The sequence below is a fragment of the Erpetoichthys calabaricus genome, chromosome 7 (genome assembly GCF_900747795.2).
Source record: "Erpetoichthys calabaricus chromosome 7, fErpCal1.3, whole genome shotgun sequence".
NCBI lineage: Eukaryota > Metazoa > Chordata > Cladistia > Polypteriformes > Polypteridae > Erpetoichthys > Erpetoichthys calabaricus.
In genome coordinates this window covers 194,971,673-194,998,545 of record NC_041400.2, presented here as the reverse complement: position 1 = coordinate 194,998,545, position 26,873 = coordinate 194,971,673, and the positions used below count along the sequence as shown (strand labels likewise).

The 26,873-nt window shown below is 42.4% G+C and overlaps 1 protein-coding gene across 10 annotated transcripts in view; it reads left to right on the top strand.

The window, feature by feature from the left end:
- Positions 1 to 26,873, top strand: part of LOC114655001 (collagen alpha-1(XXV) chain) — a 149,216-nt gene that overhangs the window by 89,708 nt on the left and 32,635 nt on the right. For 5 of the 10 annotated variants that reach the window (XM_051929924.1, XM_051929920.1, XM_051929926.1 and 2 more), the window contains 6 exons: positions 625 to 705; positions 6,824 to 6,859; positions 14,804 to 14,857; positions 21,881 to 21,934; positions 22,254 to 22,280; positions 25,187 to 25,240. In XM_051929924.1, the coding sequence (XP_051785884.1) occupies positions 625 to 705; positions 6,824 to 6,859; positions 14,804 to 14,857; positions 21,881 to 21,934; positions 22,254 to 22,280; positions 25,187 to 25,240 (306 nt within the window). The remainder of the gene's footprint in view (positions 1 to 624; positions 706 to 6,823; positions 6,860 to 14,803; positions 14,858 to 21,880; positions 21,935 to 22,253; positions 22,281 to 25,186; positions 25,241 to 26,873) is intronic. The other 5 variants (XM_051929927.1, XM_051929923.1, XM_051929921.1 and 2 more) reach the window with 3 other exon arrangements.

The following is a 26,873-nucleotide window of genomic DNA, read 5'->3' as shown; positions in this document are numbered from 1 at the left end:
TTCCTGCCTTACGCCCTGTGCTGGCTGGGATTGGCTCCAGCAGAACCCCGTGACCCTGTGTTCGGATTCAGCGGGTTGGAAAATGGATGGATGGATCGATGGATGGATAATGACTGACTGTCTAATGTCTCATTGCTTGTCATCAATCCAGTGCAGTAATTTTAATGAAGATCTGAGATGTTGTGGTTACAGTTTTAAAAAATTTCATGGTGATCTGCCATAGGAGAACCCCAATGAAGAAGATAGCAGGGGTTACCCAGAACTCGTTGCTGGTTTAGAACGGGCCCCCATAGCAGTTCAAGCTTTAGGGTCCCCAAATTAGTAGGCCCACCAGTGGCCACTGTTGTTCCACTTTAAGGCTTTAAGTACGTCTTCGTCCAAAGGTTCAGATGACGCACCTCACAGAGCAATTTTTGACAATGTCGAAGTTCCAAAGTCCTGCTTACCTCAATGTCAGATACGCTTACAAATGTGAGTTTCTCTTTCTTTTCTCTATCTGCTTGAGGAATTGACCTTGGTAAGATGTGTACTGGAAAGTGCTGCGGGTTCCCATTAGGAATTGGATGCATGTCGTCTTTCACCATCTGCCCAGATATACAAGTCGACCTCTGCTTTTACATTTAGGGTGAACCAGGGTTGCATGGCGTTAAAGGAGGGAAAGGTGAGCCAGGGCAAAAGGGTGACAGAGGACCCCTCGGCCTTCCCGTAAGTACAGAAAAAGACCCTCAAAAGTCATGTCACCTCTGTCTGTGTCCTGCCACTCAGTCCGACACCTCCAGGATGTCTTTGGGTTTTTTTTTTTTAATCATTTCTTCCTTTCCCTGTGGTGGCGGGCATTTCTCGTTCTCGACGGCCCACCTCCTGTTTGACCCACATTCGAATCACCTCTGCCTTTATATGATTGGCTGAAGGTTCACATTTACTGGATTCTTTAGCTCCATATTTTGGAAAACATTTTTTTTTTGTTTTGCAAATATGTTGAAATTTGGAATGAATTGATCCCACGAAAATTGTCTTAATTTAAGAAACGTAACTCTTTTTCTTTTTTTAATAGAAGTGCCGATTTCTACTTTAAACGGTTTACTGTGCCTATAAAAAAAGTCTCCCCCCGCCCTTTAAAGTGTTTGCATTTCCCTTTCATACGACGCTAGAATCCCAGCGGATTTCATTTGTCTTTTTGGACGTTGATCGACAGAACAAGTCTTTTTAATGTCAAAGTGAAAACAGGGCTCTGCAAAGTGCTGACAATGAATTACAAATATAAACCACAAAGTTATCGATCCCGTAAGTACTCAATATGACTCCCCTAAATCCTCAAGGGTGCAGTCCATTGCTTTTAGAAATCACAAAATGACTTCAATGGAGATCTCCTGCCTGGGGTTTCCATGGATTGTGGTGTAAACGCCCCTGACTGAATGTAGAGGTGGCGTAACTCAACCGTCCCCGAGCAAAATCAATAAAGACACGCAGGACCTGGGGAAGTGGTGGAAACTCGAAGGGTGATCGCCTGGATTGCAGCAGCTACAGGGGGATAACACTGCTGTTGGTGCCGGGTAAGGTCCTTGCGAGGGTTGTCCTCAATAGGATCCGTGATCACTTGCTCACCTACCAGCATCCAGAACAGTCTGGTTTTATGCCTAAGAAGTCTACCATCCACCGCATCCTGGCACTGAGGGCTCTCATGTAGCGCAAACGTGAATATCGGCAGAGTTTCTTTGCAGCCTTTGTCGATTTTCACAAAGCGTTCGACTCAGTTGATCGAGCTGCCCTGTGGGACATCCTGAGGGTTCGCAGGATCCCCCAGAGGTTGCTGGATATCATGGCTGGCCTGTACTGTGAGTGCTGTGCAGAGTGGAGGCAGGACCTCTGCGTTTTTCCCAGTTGATTCTGGGGTCCGTCAGCGGTGTGTTCTCCTTCTACTCTGTTCAATGCTTGTATGGCCTGGGTGTTGGGCAAGAGCGTGGGGTCCAGCGGCTGTGGGGCATCTGTTGGTGAAGAAAGATTCACAGATCTTGACTTTGCTGACGATGCTGTGATCTTCACGGAGTCAATGGATCTCTGATCGGGGATCTCAAGAGACTGAGTGAAGAGTCTGAGTGTCTGGGCTTGTGAGGGTCCTGATAAAAACCAACATCCAGGCCTTTAATGACCTCGTAGGGACGGCCATCAGCAGTGAGTCTGTCTGTAGAGAGAGTGTCGACCTCGTCATTGAGAGGTTTACTTACCTCGGCAGTGCCATTCATGACTCTGGTGACACTTCCTATGAAGTCAGTAGACGGATTGGGTGAGCATGGGGAGTCATGAGGTCATAAAGGGGTGTGTGGCGCTCCGGATATCTATGCAAAAGGATGAAGGTCCAAGTCTTTAGAGTCCTGGTGCTTACTGTTTGTGAGACATGGACACTAGCCAGTGACCTGAGATGAAGACTGGACTCCTTCATGTGTGTCTCTTGGGTGCCGTTGGTTTGACTTTGTGTTGCTCCTGGAGTCCCGAATGAGGCACATGACCTGCATTGTGAGGGAGCGTCAGTTACGGCACTACGGCCATGTGGCGCATTTCCCTGAGGGTGATCCAGCTCGTAAGATCCTCATTGTTCGGGACCTGAATGGCTGGACCAGGCCAAAGGGTCGCCCACGTAACACCTGGCTGCAGCAGATAGAGGGTAATTTCCGGAGGGTAGGACTGGACCGCGTGTCTGCCTGGGGGGTCGCCAACCGGGATCCCGAGCTGTTTCGACGTGTAGTAGGTGTGGCAACGTGCTGTACCAGTGCATGCTCCCCAACTTGACTTGACTTGACTTAAATAGAGAGAAATAAGTAGATAGGACTGGCGAGGTTTGTTGGGGTGAATGACCCGTTGTCGTCTAGCTTGTTCTAATATAAAGTCACTGAATTTCCAGTGTAATAACGAGACAAAATTACAAAAAAGCTTTGGGGTAACCACCCCGTATGCTTGAATAATATGGATAAGAAAACAAGACAACGAGTAGTTGTATTAGACGGAGTCCACAACTGATCTTAATTGTATTAGGCAGTGTATCAGTTTTATAGAGGAATGGCAGGAAGGGGTAGGGGATGGAAGTGAGGTCATCTTAGGGCCCAGAAGTGAGGTCTGTACTGGAGGCTGGAGTGAGGGCATCAGGAGGACTTTTCTTCTGAGGGTCTGCAGAGGAACAAGAACAGGAATTAGTGCTCATCATCAACCTCTGTTCCAGCTTATCGTTCTCTTTAGTGAAGCCCATCGACTGCCTCCCTTTTGCTCGTACATGACGCCAGTAAAATCAATCCTTAACAAAGGGAAAGGGCCGCAGACAAAAACTGAGTGATCGTGAAAGAAGACAACAAGTGAATGAGGCTGCCAAAAGACCCCTGAGAGTTGTGAAGGAGTTACAAGATACAGTAGTTGAGGTTGGGGGGACCGTGCAGACAACAACCATGGCCTGATGTTTCACCAGTCGCAGCTTTAATGGAAAGTGGCAAAGAGAGAAAACACACTGGATATCTTGGCTAGAGTTTGCCAGAAGGTACACAGGAGACTTTAAAGTCATCTGGGAGAAGGTTCTGTGGCCTGATGAGACCCAAATAGAGCTTTTTGGCCATCAGACTAAACACCACGTTATCTTGCACCTTGTCACAAACTGGGGATGGGATGTTTGCCATCGGAGCTTCGAAGCATTTAACAGATGAATGAAGCCCATTGTTTTGAAGCAGAGTAACAAAGTCTTACATTTATGTTGACTGGTGATGTCACTGAAGCACCAGCTGCACTCCGACTGCTTCATCTCTTTGCACTGCCCCACATGCTATGAAAGGGGATATGAAACTACCACTCATATTTTATACAAAGCATTGAATTAAGTTAAGAGTCCAGAAGCAAAATACATGCCATGCTATACTGTTCTTCTGTACTGGAACATCTAACTTCTACTCAAAGAGTATTGTTGGCACATTCTCTAAACTCTCTTATGAGTGCCCCGTTCCATAAGCGCATCTCCTAAACTCTGTTACGATTGTCTTTGCCACTAACATGATGGAAGACAATTCTTAACTTTTCACATTGCCTCACAGCAAAAAAATCTCCCTGATATGCAAAGTTGTCACGACATAATTATGAATCAGTGGTGGCTTCGATGGATCTCTGTTGTTGTTGTTGTCGTAATGGCGCCGAGGAGTTACATCAGCTTTGGGGATGAGTCATCAGCAGTATTAGCTGGCATTCTCTCGTTCAGTTTCAGTGCCAGCTTTAGTGGAGCCAAGGAAAATGGCAAGCCTGGTGGAGACTTTTAATGAATTCCAACCAGTGTGGCAGCAGCAAGTGGTCCTAAGGATAGAGAACTACTCAGACAAGCTGATAAGTCAATTGGCACTGGTGTGGTGCTGCAATGTGTATAATGGCAACCAATTACATCTTTAGGACTGATGACAACATAATTATGATAAGATTAAAGAAAAACACATGAAGTGTTCTTGGGCTTTTAGCATTTTAGTGCACTTGTCCGATTGTAACTGAGTAATCAGCAAAGGATGAGGGGTACTTGGGCTGTGTCGAGCTCACAGCTGCTATGATTTTAGTAACCCACCAGATGTCTCTATTTTTTAAGCTTCAGATTATAAGAAAGGGAAAAGGTTTGGGACAATAAAGGGAGCATCAGCGGTGGAACGGCCATCAATCTTCCGTTCCGCAGAGGAAGGCGTTAGAGCACAGGTCCAACCCCAGGTTCGGCAGGGAATTACCATAACCAGAGCCCTTATTTAACCTCCCACGTGCACATGCATAACAGGATCATTTTTCGTCACAATCAGTAAGAAGCTTCAGAGGCTTTGTCTACCCGTCACTATCCCAAACACACCATCTCCACTGTGAAGCATGGTGGTGGCTGCTTTGGGCTCTGGGAATGTTTCTCTGAAGCAGGCCCTGGAAGCCTTGTGAGGGAAAATCCTGGAGGAAAACCTGACGCAGTCTTGTAGAAAGCAAGCAAAACAATGAGCCCAAACATAAAGCCAAAGCAACACAGGAATGGCTGGGAAACCACAACAATGTGAATGTCGCGGAGTGGCCAAGTCAGTGTCCAGACCTCAGTCCAACTGAGAATTTGTGGCTGGACTTGACCAAAGCTGTTCATCTGCAATCAACATGACACCTGGAAGAGCCTGAGCAGGTCTGAGAAGAAAAAAGACAAACGGTAGTGTCTAGATGTGCAGATCGAGAGAGAGACCTGTGAACATAGACTCAAGATTGTCCTGGCTGCCATCTACAAATATTGACTGAGGTTGGGGAGAAGGGTACGTATACCCTCAATTATTTTTGTGTTTTATATTTGTCATTTATTTCAAGCATTTTGCAGACATTTGATTTCACTTTGACATTAAAAGTCTTTTTTTTTTGGCACTTTATACTGCTAGATGGTATGCGATGCCACATCTCGGGTGGCACATACAAGAGTGCTTCATTTTGCTTTCAGTCACAGATAAATGTTTGCTATCATTGATCACTCAGGCTCAGCACAGTTTCACTCCTTTTTATGTCATTGTTTTTGGTCACTCATGTTTTGTATAATTTGTGACCGGCCATTAGGTACATTACAGTAATGTTAAGATATTCAAAATAACCAAGGCCAGGCACAGAATGTTGTTGTCTTTAGATGTACAATGTGCTGTTTGTTTAATGTAATAATAATAATGAGCATTTAATACTGTAAAACTGACATAAAGCTCATTCTGAGCACTGGAGGGCAAGTGGGAGAAAAAAAAAGCTTCAAAACCCAATAGTCCCAAGTGGAGTAATTGCTCTCTCATTCTCAGGAGACACATCTGCTGTGTGTATTAAATTATAAACCATCATCATGGGGTAATAAATTATGTCTAAAAGTTCAAAAGGTATAATGACTACATATAACAACAAAAGATGAGGTGTCCCAGCAAATTCACAGGAATGTAATGGTAATACATTCTGATTGGGTGCTCGCTGCTGGGCAACTTCTTTACTTTTCACACAGCTTATTTTGTCATTGCCTTATCTTGTGTGCACAAGGTGCTCTGTCCGAAGACGGACAAACAAAGATTGGGAGACAAATCAAAATCAATGAAACTGACAGAGATAGTAGCCGAAAATTCAAATAATCATAGACTACATATATGTCCACAGTTCCAAAAGGTTATAATAGGGTACAGAAATCTCGATTGGACATATCCGGATGTGGTGAACGTAACCGCTTCCCGCACACAATACGTCTAGCTCCTGTATCTTATCTACCAAGCAATTGTACTGCCACTACTGTACTGTACTGTCTTTTGTTATTTTAGTGTGAACTTTCCCTACTTACAGATAAAAAGTTTACCGTATAAAACAGTGTATACTTCAACTTGTTGGCAGCCACACCCAATGTCCCATAACAGTCATCGCTGGAGCGCTGTAGTGTTATCTCTTTGTATTTAGTACACTGCAGTATCTCATATAGCTTTGCTAAGTACTGTATGTAATGTGCAAATCACATAATTTCCTGTTGCACAGAACAAATCGTTGACGTTAAGCGACACGTACCTGTATATTCAAAACGTGGTTAATGTGTATGTGTCATGGGCAGGATTGCTTGTTTTTTTTTCCCCACAGCCCTCCAGTTTGACAGAGGAGCATAACTGATCTGCCTTGTTGAATGTGTACATCTGTTTTTGTTTCTGTGATTTTAACTGTGATCATTAATTAAAGTTCTTTGTTTGAAGACAATAACACTCATTTTTAATAATCATGTCAAATTAGTGTGCCCATCTCACTGTGTACTAATCCCGTGTTCATCTCACCTATGTTATCCGTCATAACCATACAGGGAGCATCTGGCTTAGATGGAAAGCCAGGACCCCGGGTGAGTTCATCAAAGATCCATCTTCTCTGCACGCCAACCTTGTGTCTTTGCTTTCTGTGTAACAGTTGTGTGACATTTCTGTTCCTTCGGGTCCTGTTTGCCTTGTGGTCTAAAATTCATTCATCCTTAGAGGATTGGTTCTCTTTACTTTTGTCGTTATGGGTGCTTATGTTAACAAGAAAAAGACGTCTGCAGCACTAAGGTCCACCCTCATGTTAGCAGCTTTCAGAGCATAGAGAATGAAATAACTGGAAAGGAGTGACGGACAAAGGCTGGAACCTGAACCCCCTAATGCACAAAACAGAAAGGGAACACTGCTGCCATGTTGTGCCAGTACACACAGGCTCAGGTCCTTGTCTGCCTTCTGTGGTTGTTTGCTGCCAGAACATCTTCAGACCCCTTTACATTTTGAACATTTTGTTATGTTGCAGCCTTATGCTAAAATTGTTTAACCCTGAACATCTGAATACCTCAAATCGCTAACGACCCACAACATCATATTTGCAGCTCTCTCTGGGTCATATGAGACAGTGTGGACACAGTTCCTCAAGTATGTTTCATTCATTTAATACACAACAATTCAGTACCAAAATAATTTAAAATTGCTTTATTCTCATCATTTATTCACCTAAAGCGTATAGGGTCACTAGCGACCCCAACTGCGGTAAAGCATCAGTATTTTTTCCTGTGCATTTTAAGCGCTTGCACAAAGTATGTTTTTTTCAGGATTTCTTTGTAGCTCCATATGATTGATAGATAGATAGATAGATAGATAGATAGATAGATAGATAGATAGATAGATAGATAGATAGATAGATAGATAGATAGATAGATAGATACTTTATTAATCCCCAAGGGGAAATTCACATACTCCAGCAGCAGATAAAAACAAAATTAATTAAAGAATGATAAAAACGCAGTGCAAGTTAAAAAATGCAAGGTGGACAGTGCCAGGCAGGTATAACAGACAATAACTTTGAATAATGTTAACGTTTACCCCCCCGGGTGGAATTGAAGAGTCACATAGTGTGGTGGAGGAACGATCTCCTCAGTCTGTCAGTGGAGCAGGACGGTGACAGCAGTCTGTTGCTGAAGCTGCTCCTCTGTCTGGAGATGATCCTGTTTAGTGGATTCTCCATGATTGACAGGAGTCTACATCTGAACACCAGCAAAACCAAGGAGCTGGTGGTGGAGTTTAGGAGGACCAGGCCCCTCCTGGACCCTGTGATCATCAGAGGTGACTGTGTGCAGAGGGTGCAGACCTATAAATACTTGGGAGTGCAGCTGGATGATAAACTGGACTGGACTGCCAATACTGATGCTCTGTGTAAGAGAGGACAGAGCCGACTATACTTCCTTAGAAGGCTGGCGTCCTTCAACATCTGCAATAAGATGCTGCAGATGTTCTATCAGACGGTTATGGCGAGCGCCCTCTTCTACGCGGTGGTGTGCTGGGAAGGCAGCATAAAGAAGAGGGACGCCTCACGCCTGGACAAACTGGTGAGGAAGGCAGGCTCTATTGTAGGCACGGAGCTGGACAGTTTGACATCTGTGGCAGAGCGACGGGCGCTGAGCAGACTCCTGTCAATCATGGAGAATCCACTGCACAGGATCATCTCCAGACAGAAGAGCAGCTTCAGCGACAGACTGCTGTCACCGTCCTGCTCCACTGACAGACTGAGGAGATCGTTCCTCCTCCACACTATGTGACTCTTCCACCCGGGGGGGTAAACATTAACATTTAACATCATACAAAGTTATTGTCTGTTTTTCACCTGCATTATTATCAATCTTTAATTTAATATTATTTATTGTATCAGTATGCTGCTGCTGGAGAATGTGAATTTCCCATTGGGATTAATAAAGTATCTATCTATCTATCTATCTATCTATCTATCTATCTATCTATCTATCTATCTATCTATCTATCTATCTATCTATCTATCTATCTATCTTTCTATTATATTGTGCCTTTCATATCTATCTATCTATCTATCTATCTATCTATCTATCTATCTATCTATCTATCTATCTATCTATTATATATTCCCTTTCATATCTATTTATCTATCTATTATATAGTGCCTTTCATATCTATCTATCTATCTATTATATAGTGCCTTTCATATCTATCTATCTATCAATTTATTATATAGTGCCTTTCATATCTATCTATCTCTATCTATCTATCTTTCTATTATATCGTGCCTTTCATTATCTATCTATCTATCTATCTATCTATCTATCTATCTATCTATCTATCTATCTATCTATTATATAGTGCCTTTCATATCTATCTATCTATCTATCTATCTATCTATCTATCTATTATATATTCCCTTTCATATCTATTTATCTATCTATTATATAGTGCCTTTCATATCTATCTATCTATCAATTTATTATATAGTGCCTTTCATATCTATCTATCTATCTATTATATAGTGCCTTTCATATCTATCTATCTGTCTATCTATCTATCTATCTTTATGTATTTATGAGTTTAGAGGGGATCAGAAATAAGTAAAGAAGTGCCGCTAATGCTGATCAGCCTAGGAAGCTCTAGAAAGAGTCCCTGTCATTGGTGGCAGAGGACGAATCAGAGAGAGACACACAGTACAGAGAGCTACTTTAAATGTCATCAGATCATGAATGCTGTGGGCAGGAAATTGTAGAAGGTCAGAGCTCAGATGAGGACAAGGACACTGAAGCTGCACAGAGTGGAGTGGCACAAGTCACATCACCTGAAGCAGTTTCTTAAGAAGCAAACCGTGGATAGACAAGACAGAAGGTGTCATTTCAGTTGTGTTTCTATTGTGTTGCTCGTTATTTAGGCATATGTACGAGTTTAGAAGGATATGCGATAAGATAAGAAGTTCTTATCAGCATAGAAAGCCCTTGAGCAAATTCCTGTCATTGACGGTAGAGGACGAGTCCGAGACAGACCCAGTGGCAGATAACAGGGAGATAAATGATGAACAACAGAGTAAGGCAGTGCAGAGTTATACTACTGATGCCATCATGTTCTGTGAGGGGCAGAGTTCACACAAGGAGGAGAAGGTTGAAGCTGAGGGGGGCAGACATCTGTGGAGGCTGCACAGAGTGAAACAGCACAACAACAACGTTTATTTCTGTCGCACATTTTCATACAGATGATGAGCTCAAAGTGCTTTACATGATGAAGAAAGAGATAAAAAGACAAATAAGAATTAAAATAAGGGAACACTAATTAACATAGAATAAAAGTAAGGTCTGATGGCCAGGAAGGACAGAAAAAAACAAAACAAAAAAATAAAATCTGCAGGGGGTCCGAGGCCACGAGACCACCCAGCCCCCCTCACATAAATGACCTCAATCGGTCCTCATGGTATTCAGGGTTCACATGGAAGAACTTGATGATGACGGTCATGTGGACCTCTGATCTTTAATACATCAGTGTAGGGACATCACGGTGCTTTGATCAGGTGGTGGTGGCGCAGATCGCCACCACAAAAAAACGGAAAAAGAACAGAAGAGAAAGTAGGGGTTAGTACGGATTACGGAGCCACCATGAATAATAATGATAATTAATTGAATATACAGAGCATCAGGATTAAACTAAGATGAAGCTCTGAGAAAGCCATGTTAAAGTAATGAGCTTTCAGCAGTTTTGTAAAGTGCTCCACCATATCAGCCTGGCGAATTTCTCTCAGTAAACTCGTATTCCAGATTTTAGGTGCATAACAGCAGAAGGCCGCCCGCCTCACCACTTCTTTTAAGTGTAGCTCTTGGAATTCTAAGCAGACCCTCATTTGAAGATCTAAGGTTACGATTTGGGAGTGTAAGGTGACTGGCATTCTGGGATATCGGATGGAGCAGATTATTTGAGGCTTTGTAAACCATAAGCAGTATTTTAAAGTCAATTCTAAATGGCACCGGTAACCAGTGTAGTGACGCTAAGACTGGCATGATTTGTTCGGATTTTCTTTTCCTAGTGTGATATGAAGAGACACGAGACATGGCAAAGGTTTGGGGCAGCCACCCGTTTAATTCTGTATCCTGGCTGCAAAAAGTAAATGTTTGAGGTTGAGTCAAGTTTACAAGACAGAGTCCAAAACAGAACTGAATTCCAGGGGATAGGAGTGAGGCTTTATAGGAAGTCTGGGGGAAGTGACGTCGTCCTCGGGGCCAGAAGTGATGTCGTCCTCGGGACCGGAAGTGACGTGTCTTGAGTTGAGGCAGTGGCTCCTGGTGGGATTTCCCGGGAACGGTCTGCAGGGAACTCAGAAAGAGCGTTAGTGCGCCCCGCCACCCCCTGGGCAGATGTATTACCATTCTTCTCCATGCCCTTCAGCTGCCTCCTATTCACACATGTGTGACGCTAGTTAAGATTCTAGCAGCTCCATTCTGCACTCGTTGTAACTGATTGATGTCTTTTTTGGGTGGTCCTGAGAGGAGTGCGTTACAGTCATCTGACCGACTGAAAACGGAAGCGTCAACTAATTTCTCAGCATCTTGCAATTTTATAAGGGGTCTAATTTTTGCTATATTTCCTAAGTGAAAAAATGCTGTCTAAGTAATCTGATTAATATGTATTTTTAAAATTCAGGTCAGACTCACTTGAAACAGCGTCATAAAGAAGCAAAAGTGGATAAAATAACACAGAAGGCGCCACATGTGTTTCAGTATCACTGCAGGGTGAGCCAGGAGCCACATTGCAATGATCATAAAAATGTACCCGTGCTCTGGGATTATTATTAGTCTGGAATGTGTAATTATACAAAAATATTAAAAAAAGAAAAGTAAGCAAGCATTACAAATTAGTTCAGGGAAGAGGTTTCCATAAAAGGTTGGACGGTTATAGTTATTAGTGGCTTAATTCAAATATAAATATGTGCTGAGCTCTAAAGACCCTAGGTATGTAATAGTGCTTGTTGAAAGTCCCAGGTATTCAAGGGTTAAATTCATTATTTTTTTTTCCATCATGACGCAACAATTGAAACCCCAGAATGCCATCCATCCATCCATTGTCCACCGTGGGGGCAGCAGCCTAAGCAGGGAAGCCCAGACCTCCCTCTCCCCGGTCACCTCCTCCAGCTCCTCGTTCCCAGGCCAGCCGAGAGATATATTCCCTCCAGCGTGTCCTGGGTTTGCCCCGTGGCCTTCTCCCAGTGGGACATGCCCGGAACACCCCCCCTAGGGAGGCATCCAGGGGGCATCCTGACCAGATGCCTGAACCACCTGAACTGACTCCTCTCGATGCAGAGGAGCAGCGACTCTACTCCGAGTCTCTCCCGGAAAACTGAACTCCTCACCCAATCTCTAAGGGAAAGTCCAGCCACCCTGCAGAGAAAACTCACTTCGGCCGCTTGTATCCGCGATCTTGTTCTTTTGGTCACTACCCAAAGCTCGTGTCCATAGGAATGTAGATCGACTGGTAAATCGACAGCCTAGCCTTTCGGCTCAGCTTTCTCTTCACCACGATGGACCGTTGCAGAGCCTGCATTACTGGGCCCACCACCTGCAAGAGAGACCATAGGTGTCAGGTGCAATGTGATATGGGTGGTGGCCGAAGGCAGGAGCCCTGGCATTCCGACCCTCAGTTAACCCCAGAATGACAAAGTGAAAATGAGATTTTAGGAATTTTTGCAAATGTACTACCAATAAAAAGCTGAAACCCATTGACACAAAACCCTTTCAGAACCATTCAAACTCTTTGGTTTGGCTCATGTGAATCCCACACTATTGAGATAATTCTACACCTTGTTTGGAGTCCATCTGGCGTGATTAGGAAAGGCACACATCTGTCTGTAGAAGGTCTGACAGCTGGTAAGGTCTATCAGAGCACAAATGTGACGTAAGGTTGAAGGAACTGCCTGCACAACTTCACGACAGAGATCAGAATGAAATGAAAGATGTTTAGAACAACCATGACTCTTCCTAGAGCTGCCTGCCCAGCCAAACTGAGCAATTGAGGGAGAAGGGCCTTGGTAAGATAGGTAACTCTGGCTGAGGTCCTGAGAAACTTCCAGAAGGACAACCACCACTGTAACACCCCACTAATCTAGGCGTAATGGCAGAGGGGCCAGACGACACAAGAAAGCCCCCTTGGAGTTTGCAGAAACACACCTAAAAGACTTCTCCGACTTTGAGAAAAAAGAATCTTTGGTTTGATGAAACCAACATTGAACTGTTTGGTCTCAATTCTAAGTGTCACTCAGTGGGGAGAGCTCAAGAGCAGTGAAGCATGCTGGGGGCACTGTCATGGTGAGGGGTCTTTTTCAGGGTCAGGGTGAAAGCTAAATGGAGCAAAGTAGAGAGATATCTTTAATGAAGACCTGCTCAGAGCTCTCTGGGCCTAAGACTGAGCAGAAGATCTATCCATTTTCCAACCCTCTGAATCCGAACACAGGGTCACGGGGGTCTGCTGGAGCCAATCCCAGCCAACACAGGGCACAAGGCAGGAACCAATCCCGGGCAGGGTGCCAACCCACCGCAGCTGGGCAGAAGATTCACAACACAAGGGACAACTCTGGGAATGTCCTTGAGTGGTCCAACCAGAGCCTGGGCTTGAACCCAATAGAACATCTCTGGAGAAACCTGAGAATAGCTGTCCATAGAAGGTCTCCATCCAAACCGACAGACCTTGAGAAGATCTGTAGAGAAGAATGGCAGAAAATCCCCAAATGCTGGTGTGTGAAGCTTGTTGTGTCGAATCCAAGAAGACTCAAAGGCTCTAATGGCTTCCAAAGGGGCTTCAATGAAGTACTAAGTTGAAGGATCTGAATACTTGTGTCAATGTGAGTTTTTATTTTTAATTCATTTTCAAAAATTCTGCTTTTTGCTTTATCAGTCTGGGGTATTGAGTGCTGCTTGATAAGGGATGAGGTCAATTTAAATGATTTTAGCATACGGTTGCAACCTAACAAAATGTGTAAAAAGTGAAGGAGTCTGAATGCATTCAGAAGGTGCTACATATCCACTCGTAAAATCTCCCACCATCAGTCTCAGCCTCTGGTCCACCTGCCAGTTGAGTCCTCACCCCAACTCCATGTTCAGTTGGTCTTCCCGGGTCATTAATCGCATTATCACAGGCAGGTATAGAAAGCCGCACACCCAGAGGGCACTGTGCCCGTCAATGGGCTGCTGAGCTGACTTTTTAAAGGACGACACGCTGCCACCTGCTGGATTAGACTTTCTGACCACGCCTCCCACACCGCATCATTGCCTCATTTGCATGTGGGGATCACGTGCTGCCCTCTATGGGCTAAGAGGTGTCTTGCTGCGCCACTGACCTCCCGTAGCCTTTTCTCTATTCCAGGGCGTTGGTGAGCCCTGCTCTGTTGTCCTCTGTCACCTTGTTCCTTTCTGTGACTCCATTCTTCACAAGCCCAGCCATCCTATAAATTGCTGAGTAGCCCTGACTCCTCTTATCTTCAATGAAGTGTGACCAAGATGAGTGTTGCTGCTCACTAGTGGCCATATAGACGTGAGAGAGTCCATGATGGAAGGACACCACTGCTTTTCCAGGCTGCTGATTGCGATTTTCTAATGACAGAAAAGTGCCACCTGATGTCACCCCACTTTGATAACTTCAGACATCACAGTCAGCCGATTTTAATGGGGGTCAAAAGTCAAGCAAAGTGACCCCTTTTATTGGCTAACTAAAAAGATTACAATAGGCAAGCTTTCGAGGCAACTCAGGCCCCTTCTTCAGGCAAGTTCTTGATGAGGTGGTGGCTCATGTGAGCCAAGTGAGTGTAGAATTAACCTTCTGCAGTGGACACCAGCATGCGGGATCATCTGTTAATATCTCGCTCTTGAAGCTTTGGCAACACTTTTCTACTCCATTAGGTCTTTTGTCCTCCTAGTTGTGCAGGATGCTGAAGTAGAAGACCACCATTGTTGTGTAACATGACATGAAGCCTTTTGCATAAAATTAACAGCTGTGTGATTCATCTTTAGGGAATGGATGGTCCGGTTGGTCCCCCTGGTCCAGCAGGTCCCAAAGGTGACAGGGTAAGTGGAGACTCTTTTTGTTTGTTCTTTTTGTTTCATTGGACAAATTGTGGACTTGGAATTCAGCCAGGTTTTTCCTTTTAAAGTGAGAGATGTAGAAATGGAAGTCCTTGCACTGGTTGACCTCCTCATGGAAGTGGTGTGGCTGCGGTGGGTGAGGCCAGCTTATGTAAGCCTTTGAAAAGAAGCCGACCCCCTCATGTGTGTAGTGTTTAACTTTAGAGGTGTCATTTGCTAGAGCTAAACTTCATTTTATTCATGAAAAGAAAATAACATGTGGGGAGCTGTTTCAAATTTGAGGGAGCAAAGTGACTGTGCACGTTGAAAATGGTGGAGTGCAAAGAGGTTGTGGTGGTGCATCCCGAGACTCCTGTAGTCTTGTCCAGCTGCCTTCTGTGGAAGGTATTGTGGCTTAGTGGTTAAGGTTTTGGACCACAAGGTCTTAGCATCATAACTGGACACTGCAGGCAGAAGCTCCGAGTCCTCTGTTTTCCTTAGGAGACCCTGTGACGTGGGTGGTGACATCCTGTAAATGTCTTGTACCTCTGAGACGGCCAGTGCAACCTTCTATGCTGTATTGTGCTGGGCCAGTAACATCACTAAGGTAGAACAGAAAGACACTATCTAATAGATAGAGAGACAAATAGATAGAATAAAAAGACAGTATATAATAGATAGAAGTGAAAGGCACTATATCATTGATAGACAGAATAGAAAGGCACTATATAACTGACAGATTACGGTAGGTACGTAGTGGATAGGTAGGGTAGAAAGGCAGTATATAATAGAATAAAGATGCTATATAATAGAAAGACACTATAATGGACAGATGCCAAAGGCACTATAAAATGATAGATGTGAAAGGCACTATATGATTAATTGATAGATAGACTAGAAAGACACTATATAACTGATAGATGTGAACAGCACTAAATAACTAATAGAAAGGCACCATATAATAGATAGGTGCAAAATATAAAGGCACTATATGATAGATAGACGTGAAAGGCACTAGATAACAGATAGATAGATAGATAGATAGATAGATAGATAGATAGATAGATAGATAGATAGATAGATAGATAGATAGATGTGAAAGGCACTATATGATAGATAGATAGATGTGAAAGGCACTAGATAACAGATAGATAGATAGATAGATAGATAGATAGATAGATAGATAGATAGATAGATAGATAGATAGATAGATAGATAGATAGATGTGAAAGGCACTATATGATAGATAGATAGATGTGAAAAGCACTAGATAACTGATAGATAGGTAGATAGTGTATAGATAAGTGCAAAAGGCACTATATAACAGAGATGGAATATAAAGGCACTATATGATAGATAGACGTGAAAGGCACTATATAACTGATAGGTAGGTAGGTGAATAGGTAGAATTGAAAGACACTATATAAGAGATAGATAGATGTGAAAGGCACTATATGATAGATAGATGTAAAAGGCACTATATAACAGAGATAGAATATAAAGGCACTATATGATAGATAGACGTGAAAGGCACTAGATAACTGATAGATAGTTAGATGTGAAAGGCACTATATGATAGATAGATAGATAGATGTGAAAGGCACTAGATAACTGATAGATAGGTAGATAGTGTATAGATAAGTGCAAAAGGCACTATATAACAGATAGAATATAATGGCATAATATGATAGATAGACGTGAAAGGCACTATATAACTGAGAAATAGGTAGGTAGATGAATAGGTAGAACTGAAAGGCACTATATGATAGAATATGATTGGCTTTTTACAGAAGCTCTTTCCATAATTAAATGCATGAATAGATGGATACACACACACACACACATTATGGTCTGAATACACACCAGAATGACCAAAAAGAAAGACAGAAAACTTCTGCCTTGGCAGTGCCAGGCCCAGTGTGGTGTTATACAGTACAGGTGTATTGCTGTTGGGATTATGGACCCCCACTCACATTTCTTGACACACTTCTCTTGGCTGAAAGTCCTCAGTGTTGCTCTGTCACAGAGAGGACATGTAGCATTGTTCATAATGGCACTCAGTTTTGTTTTAATTCTGTCTTCCTCTACGACCTCCAGGGGGTCCAGAGTGTGTCCCATAACTGAGTTTGCCCTTTTAATTAGCTTGTTGTTTCGGTGGTCCTCTGTTGAAGTGGTGTTACCGGCCCAGCACACCACAGTGGCCATCCCAGAGTTGTAGAAGATGTGAAGGGCGTCGCTTCCCACATTAAAGGAGCTCAGTCTCCTAAGGATGAAGTGCCTCCTCTGCCCTTTTTCTTCTGTAGTCCCTCTGTGTTCTAAGATCAGTCCAATCTACCACTGATGAGGACCCCCAAGTACTTGTAGTAGTTCACCACCTCCACATTCACACCCTCAAACAGTGACCATACATGGAGGCTTCTTGGTGTGGTGAGAGTGAAAAAGCAGTTCTTTGGTTTTGCTGATGTTCAGTTGCAGAAAATTCTCAGAGGTCTCCCCCTGACTCCCCTCTCTTGTTCTCATCCCCCTCATCAATAGACCCCATCAGTGCAGAGTCATCTGAGAATTTCTGCTGTTCTATTCCTAGTTAGACTTGACCAGAGTGAAGCAGTCAGGCCTGGTCCTTGTGGTGCTCCAGTGCCGCTCACATAGTCCTTTAGTCTTGCAGACTGATGGTCCACCAGACAGATAGTCCATTCTTCAGGACACCACGGGCTCACCCACCTGCATGTCTCTGAGCTAACCCCTGAACAGAGATGGCTGTAAGGCACTGCAGACATCAAAGAACATGACACTTCAGGAAAGGCCCACCATATGGACAAGCTAATAAAGAAGGCAGGCTTGGACATAAATGCAGGGCCATTATGAACAATGCTTGACATCCTCTCTGCAACACACTGGCATTGAGGACTTTTCCAGTAGGACTGTGTCAAGAAACGTGACTTGGGCTCCCTCATACCTAAGCCATGATGCCTCACAATGACTGCTCGGCCATTTTTGCTTTAGTTTCAGGTTGTTGTTATCCACACTGTGCCTCATCCATATCTGTAGAGGCAAACGGACGGGTTTCGTATCTGAGCTCACGTGGTGCTGATGGACAGGACGAATCTAATAACATTAGATGACAGGTGACACAGGTAGTCCCCTTTCTCTCAGGGGATTCCCTTCAAGTTGCTTCTGGCACTGGAGCTGCAGTGCTGTGACAACCCACGGCCATCATGTCAACTACCACTGCATGTACTGTATGTGCTGCTTCTCATTAATCATTTAGAAGTGAACTGTGGTGGTGGAACGTTCAGCTGAGGACTGTGCTGGGAGAGCCTCTCTAGATAATTCATGGCAATTTGATAGCCTGGGTGGTCCTGTTCTGGAATTTAATCAGACGATAAGAAAGGTTCTCAAGCAAATCGAAGCCTTGGATCAGGCCAGCCAGCTGGATTAGGAAAACGGATGGAAAATGACCGGGGACGTCCAGAAATTCTTTAGAAGGCACACATGGTGGGGCAGCCAAAACGATTTGGGAAAACGGGCAAGTCCCACCATTTATGTGAGCTCTGAAAGATAAAAAAGGAAGTCGAGTTCAGGGCCGTGCGTAGATTAGAACATTAGGAAGATTTCAATGAGCGCAGGCCATTCAGCCCAACAAAGCTCACCAGATGGTGCCAGGAAATCCGTACTTGTGTGTCTCCTGACAAAAATAAAGCAGACAGAATGCCACCAATATGGGCCACTGCCCATACAGGGTGATTCGAATGTGCAGGGTCCTGACATGTGATGTTTTACTGTCTTAATAATGAAGCCATCCAAAGATCACAGTACTTCTGGATAAACGTATGGGCGAGTGAGGCCTGGCGCTCTTTCTGACTTATCTGTAAGTGAATTGGATGACCGCGAGATCAGTGACGGTTATTTTCCAGCAAGATGGGGGAAACTTGTGACACATCAGCTCTGGTATGGCACAAATGGAATCGGCTCATTTCAAAAGGGACTACGGTCACCTCTGGTCACCACCCGTCACCTTTGGATTTTTTCATGAAAGGAAAAGTGTTTAAGAAGTGTACAAGCCTCATACGCTGGAAAACTTCCAGCAGAATATTGAACAGGAAGTTGTTGCCATCACCCCAACAATGCTTGTGGATACCCCGGTGCCAATATGGCGGGCCGTGTCGATCTGTGTTTGCGATTGGATCGTTTCCACATCTGTCAAGTTGTGCCCCGGATTTATTTTGTTTCTATTGCTCCGTTATTAGGTGAGTAAACACATCATACCTCGGGGCCCCGCCCAGTAGGAGATTTGGAAAGCACCGAGACCCCACTTTACTGTGTTGTAGATTTCATTTTAATAGGGGACATTGGCCTCTGTGGCTCATCAATCTACACTTCAATGACCTGTCATGACGAAGTATCAACAGAAAGGTTTGCAAATGTCTTAAAAATCAAAAGCTGAAATCTCTCATTCTTAGAAGTATTTGAGACCCTTTGCTGTGGCCCTCCACACAGTGTTCAGGTCCATCCTGTTTGCTTTAATCCTCCTGGAGATGTTTCTAGAACTTGACTGGAGGCAAACTGAACTGACCGGACGTCATTTAGACAGGCACACATGGACCTGTGTGTAGAAGGTCCTACCATTCACACTGCATGTATCCATCTATCTATTATATAGCGCCTTTCAACAACCAAACCAAGGAGAGCTCTCTGGCCTCAAGAACTGTGAAATGGAAGAAGTCTGGAACCCACAGGGCTCTTCCTAGAGTTGGCCATCCAGCCGAATTGACAAGCCAGACAAGAAGGGTCTTGACCAGGCAGCCCTAAGCGACCATGACTCGAAATGGTCCCGCTGACAGAGCTTTAGAAGTCCTCTGCTGAGGTGGGAGAACCTGTGGGGAGGCTGAACCTCAGATAGGCGTATAGGACAAAGTGGACAGAAGGCACATGTGAGGGAGGGAGAGAGAGAAGTGAGTGAGTGAGTGAGAGAGAGAGAGAGAGAGAGAGAAGTGAGTGAGTGAGAGAGAGAGAGAGAGAGTCCATGAAGGCACCACAAGTCACAAGAGCGCGGGTCTCCTCTGGGTGGGCCGTATTAGGACTTGGCTTCGGTTTTTCTGCTTTATTTCAGTTTTGTGCTTTGGTTTTGGTTTTTCTTTTGGTTTTCTGTTTTTCTGGTCTTGCTTCTGGTTTGTGTTTCTGGTTCTGTTCTCTGTTTTTGTATTTTGTTAATTTTTTTTTTGTTTTTGTTTGTTTTTTGTTTTATTTCCCTGTTTTATGTTTGTTTTTCTGTTTTCTATTTTGTGTCTTATGTTTTTGTTTTGTTTTTTGTTTGTATTTTCGTTTTTATGTCTGTTTTGTATTTTTGCTCCTATTTTCTGTTTTTTTCTGTTTTTGCTTTTGTGTTTGTTTTTTTCTTATCTCTTTTGTGATTTCCCTTATGTTTCCTGTGTTATTTTTTGTTTTTGTGTTTGTTTTGTTTCTATTTTGTTTTTCTTTCTGATTTTGTTTCTTTTTATTTCTGTTTCTTTTTTCTGTTTTGTTTTTTCTTTCTGATTTCATGTTCTCCATTTTGTTTCTATTTTGTGTTTGTCATTCTGTTTTCTACTTTGTGTTTTATTTTTTGTTTCTGTTTTTTTGTTTTTGTGCTTTTTCTGTTTCATTTGTTTTGCATTTTTGTTCTTATTTTCTGTTTCTGTTTGGTCCGTGTACTTTTTGGTATTTGAAATTTCATTTTAGAAGCAAAAGCGAAAAAACGAAAATGAAAGGAATTTTCAGATTTAGATATTTGATTAAAGAATAAAATGAGGGAAAATAAGGTATTTTTTAATTCTATGGTAACAAATAGCAGTCATAAACTTAAAATTACACATACTTTTCTGGATTTATTTGTGATTCAAATAATGAAAGTGTAATAGCTCAAAAACAACAAAACAGGCGCATTCATAGCTTTTGTCACCTCTATCTCCAAATGTGTGTCAGAGAGTCGACAGCCCGAGATTTGCTCAGCACAAATCTTTCTAACATTTCTCGCAGAAAACCCTCTCGCTTCTCTGTGTTCATATGACAGACGCGATATGATTTTCGATGACAGGTCTTGTTTTGCCATCTCTAAAATCACGTCTGAGTACAGTTCCAATGACATGATGATGGTCCAGTCAACACACCAGTGATCAGTATTTGCTGCAAGTGGCACATTACCTGACCAGGTTGTTGACCTACAAAAACGTCCGGTTCATACAAAATAAATAAAGGCGTTTTCTCATTCTCGTTTCTTGCATTTGTCTTTTTTGATGTGCGAAAGAACAAAAGGAAAAACGTAACTGTTTTGCCATTTTTCATTTTTCCCTTTTACGTTGAAAATCAAATGTGTCTCTTTTTCTTTTTTAAATGATATTCTCTGAAACAAAATTTCAAATACCAAAAAAGTACACAGACCCGCTTTTCCTTTCTGTTTTTTGTTTTTTCTTTCTGATTTCATGTTCTCCGTTGTTTCTGTTTTGCATTTTTCTCTCTGTTTTCTACTTTGTGTTTTATTTTTGTTTCGGTTTTGTTTTTTCTGTTTCATTTGTTTTGTTTTTTTTTTTCAGTTTTTTGTGTTTTTGTTCTTATTTTCTGTTTTGTTTTGCTTTTTCTTTCTGATTTCATGTTCTCCGTTTTTGTTTCTGTTTTGTGTTTTTGTGCTTTTTCTGTTTCATTTGTTTTGCGTTTTTGTTCTTATTTTCTGTTTCTGTTTGGTCCGTGTACTTTTTGGTATTTGAAATTTCATTTTAGAAACAAAAGCGAAAAAATGAAAATGAAAGGAATTTTCAGATTTAGATTTTTGATTAAAGAATCTGTTTCTGTGTTTTGTGTTTTTGTTCCTATTTTCTGTGTTTGTTTCTGTTTTGCATTTTTCTTTCTGTTTTCTCCTTTGTTTTATTTTTTCTTTCTGTATTTTTGTTCCTATTTTCTTTTTTTGTTTTGTGTTTCTGTTTTTATTTCTTTTTCTTTCTGTTTTTGGATGCTGATTTCCTGCCCCTGCTGACAAAGCTTGTGTTTTTGAAGGGTGAACGAGGACTCGCTGGTGAGCCGGGGCCCAGAGGACCTTATGGATTGCCGGTAAGTGTGGATTTCTGTGAGCCTACAAGTCAAGTAATTAATGAAAGGAGGAGTCTGAGGAATGAATTTGTACTTTTTGGCTCCTGCTCACAGTGGCCCAAGTCTCAGACTGTGTCCTCCATTTTGTGACATCGCTCCTTGGGAGTTGTTTGTTAACGATTAGCACGTCAGTCGTATTCTGTAATGCCATCTCTGTTGGTAAATCCAGTCTTTGGGTTCTCTGTGATGGCCAGTAAGTCACTCGACGGCTCTTCATCATTTATGTGGAGCCAAATCTCATTGTCATCTTCAGCACTTGTGTTTTTGTTTTGTCTTAAAGGGTACAGAGGGGACCCCAGGACTGGATGTAAGTGGCTCACCGGGCATGTAAAAAAAAAAAAAAAATACTAAAAATACAATTGATCTTCTTCATGTAAATATTTATGACATTCCTTGTTGATGCTGAATGAGTGTATTAAAGCAAACAAATATTAAGAAAATAGAAATTACCAAATGCATCTAAAAAATAGGACAGCATGACTGTGGTAAGTTAATGTTGATGGTGTCCAGTTTGGGGGACTTGGATATAAACTCACTGAGCAAATCATTAGGAACATCCGTATGCCTGCTAATCCGTGTGGTTACCTAACCAGCCAGTCATAGGGCCGCCGCACAGTCCATCAAAGCCTGCAGGTACAAGTCAGGGGCTTCACTTCACGTTCACATCAAAAAAAATGAGAGTCGGACCGTTGGTGCCAGACAGGCGGGTTTGGGAATTTCTGGAACTGCTGATCTCCAGGGAGTTTCACCCACAACCGACTCTAGCGCTTACTCAGAACGGTGCAAGAAACAGCAGACAATAATGGGGGCAGAAATGGCTTGCTGATGTCAGAGGTCACAGGAGAATGGCTGTCAAAAACCGACCTTTAACCTCTGCGTTAACTCTCTGAACACACAACACTCGTGATGCTGAACTCTGCATCCAGTTCTCCACCTCGGGCTTCCCCTCATCCTACTGTCCGTATTTAAACAATGAATAGTGACTGCGGCCCCTTCATACCAACTGCATAATGCGGCACTGGCACTGCCAAGACAAGCCAGAAATTTTCTTTCTTTTGAATTGCTTTACAAGTTCAGTCATCCAAGTGTGGGTTCAGACCAAAGTGGGAGTGCATATGAACTGATTTATCTACTTATTCATTTATCAAGTTATGGATTGATTTTACTTAAAGAGCTTCTGTAAAAACCCAAAGCTCCCCCTGGGGACAAATATGTTTCTCTTATATAGCGCCTTTCATGTATATCTATCATATAGTGCATTTCATATCTATCTATCTATCTATCTATCTATCTATCTATCTATCTATCTATCTATCTATCTATCATATAATAATAATTTTTTTTAATAATAATAATTTTTTGCATTTATATAGCGCTTTTCTCACTACTCAAAGCGCTCAGCAATTGCAGGTTAAGGGCCTTGCTTAAGGGCCCAACAGAGCAGAGTCCCTATTGGCATTTACGGGATTCGAACCGGCAACCTTCCGATTGCCAGTGCAGATCTCTAGCCTCAGAGCCACCACTCCGCCCTTTCATATCTATCTATCATTTATATGGTGCCTTTCACTTCTATCTACAGTGTATAATATATAGCACCTTTCATATCTGTCTATCATATAGTTCCTTTCCTATCTATCTATCTATCTATCTATCTATCTATCTATCTATCTATCTATCTATCTATCTATCTATCTATCTGTCTGTCATATAGTGCCTTTCATATCTATCCATCTATCTATTATATAGTGCCTTTCCTATCTATCTATCTATCTATCTCATTTATATAGCGTCTTTCATATCTATTCTATAGTGCCTTTCATATCTATCTGTCATTTATATGGTGCCTTTCACTTCTGTCTACAGTATATAATATATAACACCTTTCATATCTGTCTATCATATAGTTCCTTTCCTATCTATCTATCTATCTATCTATCTATCTATCTATCTATCTATCTATCTATCTATCTATCTATCTATCATATAGTGCCTTTCATATCTATCCATCTATCTATTATATAGTGCCTTTCCTATCTATTCTATAGTGCCTTTCATATCTATCTGTCATTTATATGGTGCCTTTCACTTCTGTCTACAGTATATAATATATAACACCTTTCATATCTGTCTATCATATAGTTCCTTTCCTATCTATCTATCTATCTATCTATCTATCTATCTATCTATCTATCTATCTATCTATCTATCTATCTATCTATCTATCATATAGTGCCTTTCATATCTATCCATCTATCTATTATATAGTGCCTTTCCTATCTATCTATCCATCTATCTATCTCATTTATATAGTGTCTTTCACATCTATTCTATAGTGCCTTTCATATCTATCTGTCATTTATATGGTGCCTTTCACTTCTGTCTACAGTATATAATATATAGCACCTTTCATATCTGTCTATCATATAGTTCCTTTCCTATCTATCTATCTATCTATCTATCTATCTATCTATCTATCTATCTATCTATCTATCTATCTATCTATCATATAGTGCCTTTCATATCTATCTATCATTTATATAGTGCCTTTCACTTCTATCTACAGTATATAATAGATAACACCTTTCATATCTGTCTATCATATATTTCCTTTCCTATCTATCTATCTATCTATCTATCTATCTATCTATCTATCTATCTATCTATAGTGCCTTTCATATCTATCCATCTATCTATGATATAGTGCCTTTCCTATCTCTCTATCTATCTATCTATCTATCTATCTATCTATCTATCTATCTATCTATCTATCTATCTATCATATAGTGCCTTTCATATCTATCTATCATATAGCCTTTCCTTCCTATCTATGTCTTTGTCTATTATATAGCGCCTTTCATATATATATCTATCCATCATTTATATAGCACCTTTCATCTATGTCTATCATTTATATAGCATCTTTCACTTCTATCTATTATATAGTGCCTTTCTTATCTATCATTTATATAGTGCCTCTCAGTTCTTTCTGTCTGTTTATATAGCACCTTTCATATCTATCTTTCTATCTATCTTATCTTAGTGTCTTTTAAATCTACCACTTAACATTATATAGTGCCTTTCTCATCTGTGTATCTATAGTTCCTTCCTTATTTGTCCATTGTTCTGTTACTTTACAGTGTCTCTTAAATTTAAGTATTTGTTTTTTGTTTTTGTTTTTTTTGTTTGTTTTTTTTTTTGTGTTTTTTTTTCCAGGGTTTGCCAGGAGCCAAAGGAGATAAAGGAGACCCCGGTGAACGAGGAGAGAAGGTACGTGGCCGCTGCCCCTGGTGTGCATGAGATGGACCCGAGTCCTTTGATTGTGAGAAGTGACGCTGGCTGCTCCAGTATTAATGATCTGTTCCATGGTGCAGACGCCATAAAGCTTGAAGCTTCGTTTGCTCAAATGCCAGTTTTTTTTTGTGTTTTTTGTCTGCATGTCTTATTTCTAGTGATTCTGAGGCAAAATTTGCTGCTCTCCAGTACTGACGTACTTTGACATTTTTCAAGGCCCATCATAATTTCCTCGTCACTGACGTCCTTGTGACACATCTCAGAGTCGCTGTTCCTTCACATGTAGCTGGTGTCTCATTCGCATTTTCTTCAATTCATTCACATAAGTCACTGGAGAGCCACCATAATGGCAGTGGCAGGCGTACAGCTCAGCCACACTCATCTGTGGATGTGAGGTCATACCTCTGGTGACTCGTGATGTCTTTCAGTCACCTTAAGGTGAGAAACTCTTGAGCAAGCAATTCACAGTCAACACAGGGGAAGAGAGAATGGACAATGGAGTGTGACAGCCGGAGTGCCCACACCTTAGGGATATTCAGAAAGCTCAGGCAGTGTGGACGTGATCTTCAAGCCTCCTCCGTCACGTTCTGATGAAAAGAACGGTTAATCATTGTTTAAGGAAGTTCACTTCATTTTGTCAAACCACTTTAGATCCCACCAGCCTCTTCCTGAGATAAGTGGAGGTCCCTCATGGCTGTAGATGGATTGGGAGAGTATGGGGGGGTCATGAGGTCATAAATGGGTGTGTGGCGCTCCTGATATCTGTAAAAGGACGAAGGTCCAAGTCTTTAGAGTCCTGGTGCTCCCTGTTTGTGAAACATGGACGCTTATCCAGTGACCTGAGATGAAGACTGGACTCCTTCATGTGTGTCTCTTCAGAGGGTCCTTGGGTCCTGCTGGTTTGACTTTATGTTGCTCATTGAGTCCTGAATGAGGCACATGACCTGCATGGTGAGGGAGCATCACTTACGGCACTACGGCCATGTGGAGCGATTCCCCGAGGGTGATCCTCACTGTTGAAAACCCAAGTGGTTGGACCAGGCCAAGGGGTCGCCCACGTAACACCTGGCTGCAGCAAATAGAGGGTCATTTCTGGAGGGTGGGACTGGACCACGTGTCTGCCTGGGGGGTTGCCAACCGGGATCCCAAGTTGTTTTATCGTGTGGTGGGTCCACCAATGATGAGGATGTTACGAGCTGGATCACCCTCGGGGGGAAACGCGCCACATGGCCGTAGTGCCATAACTGATGCTGCCTCACAATGCAGGTCATGTGCCTCATTCGGGACTCCGAGAGCAACACAAAGTCAAACCAGCGGCACCCAGGGACCCTCTGAAGAGACACACATGAAGGAGTCCAGTCTTCATCTCAGGTCACTGGATAACGTCCATGTCTCACAAACAGGGAGCACCAGGACTCTAAAGACTTGGACCTTCATCCTTTTACAGATATCAGGAGCGCCACACACCCCTTTATGACCTCATGACCCCCCATGCTCTCCCAATAGGAAGTGTCACCAGAGTCACATGAATGTCACTGGTGAGGTCGACACTCTCTCCACAGACAGACGCACTGCTGATGGCCGAGCCCAAGAGCTCATTAAAGGCCTG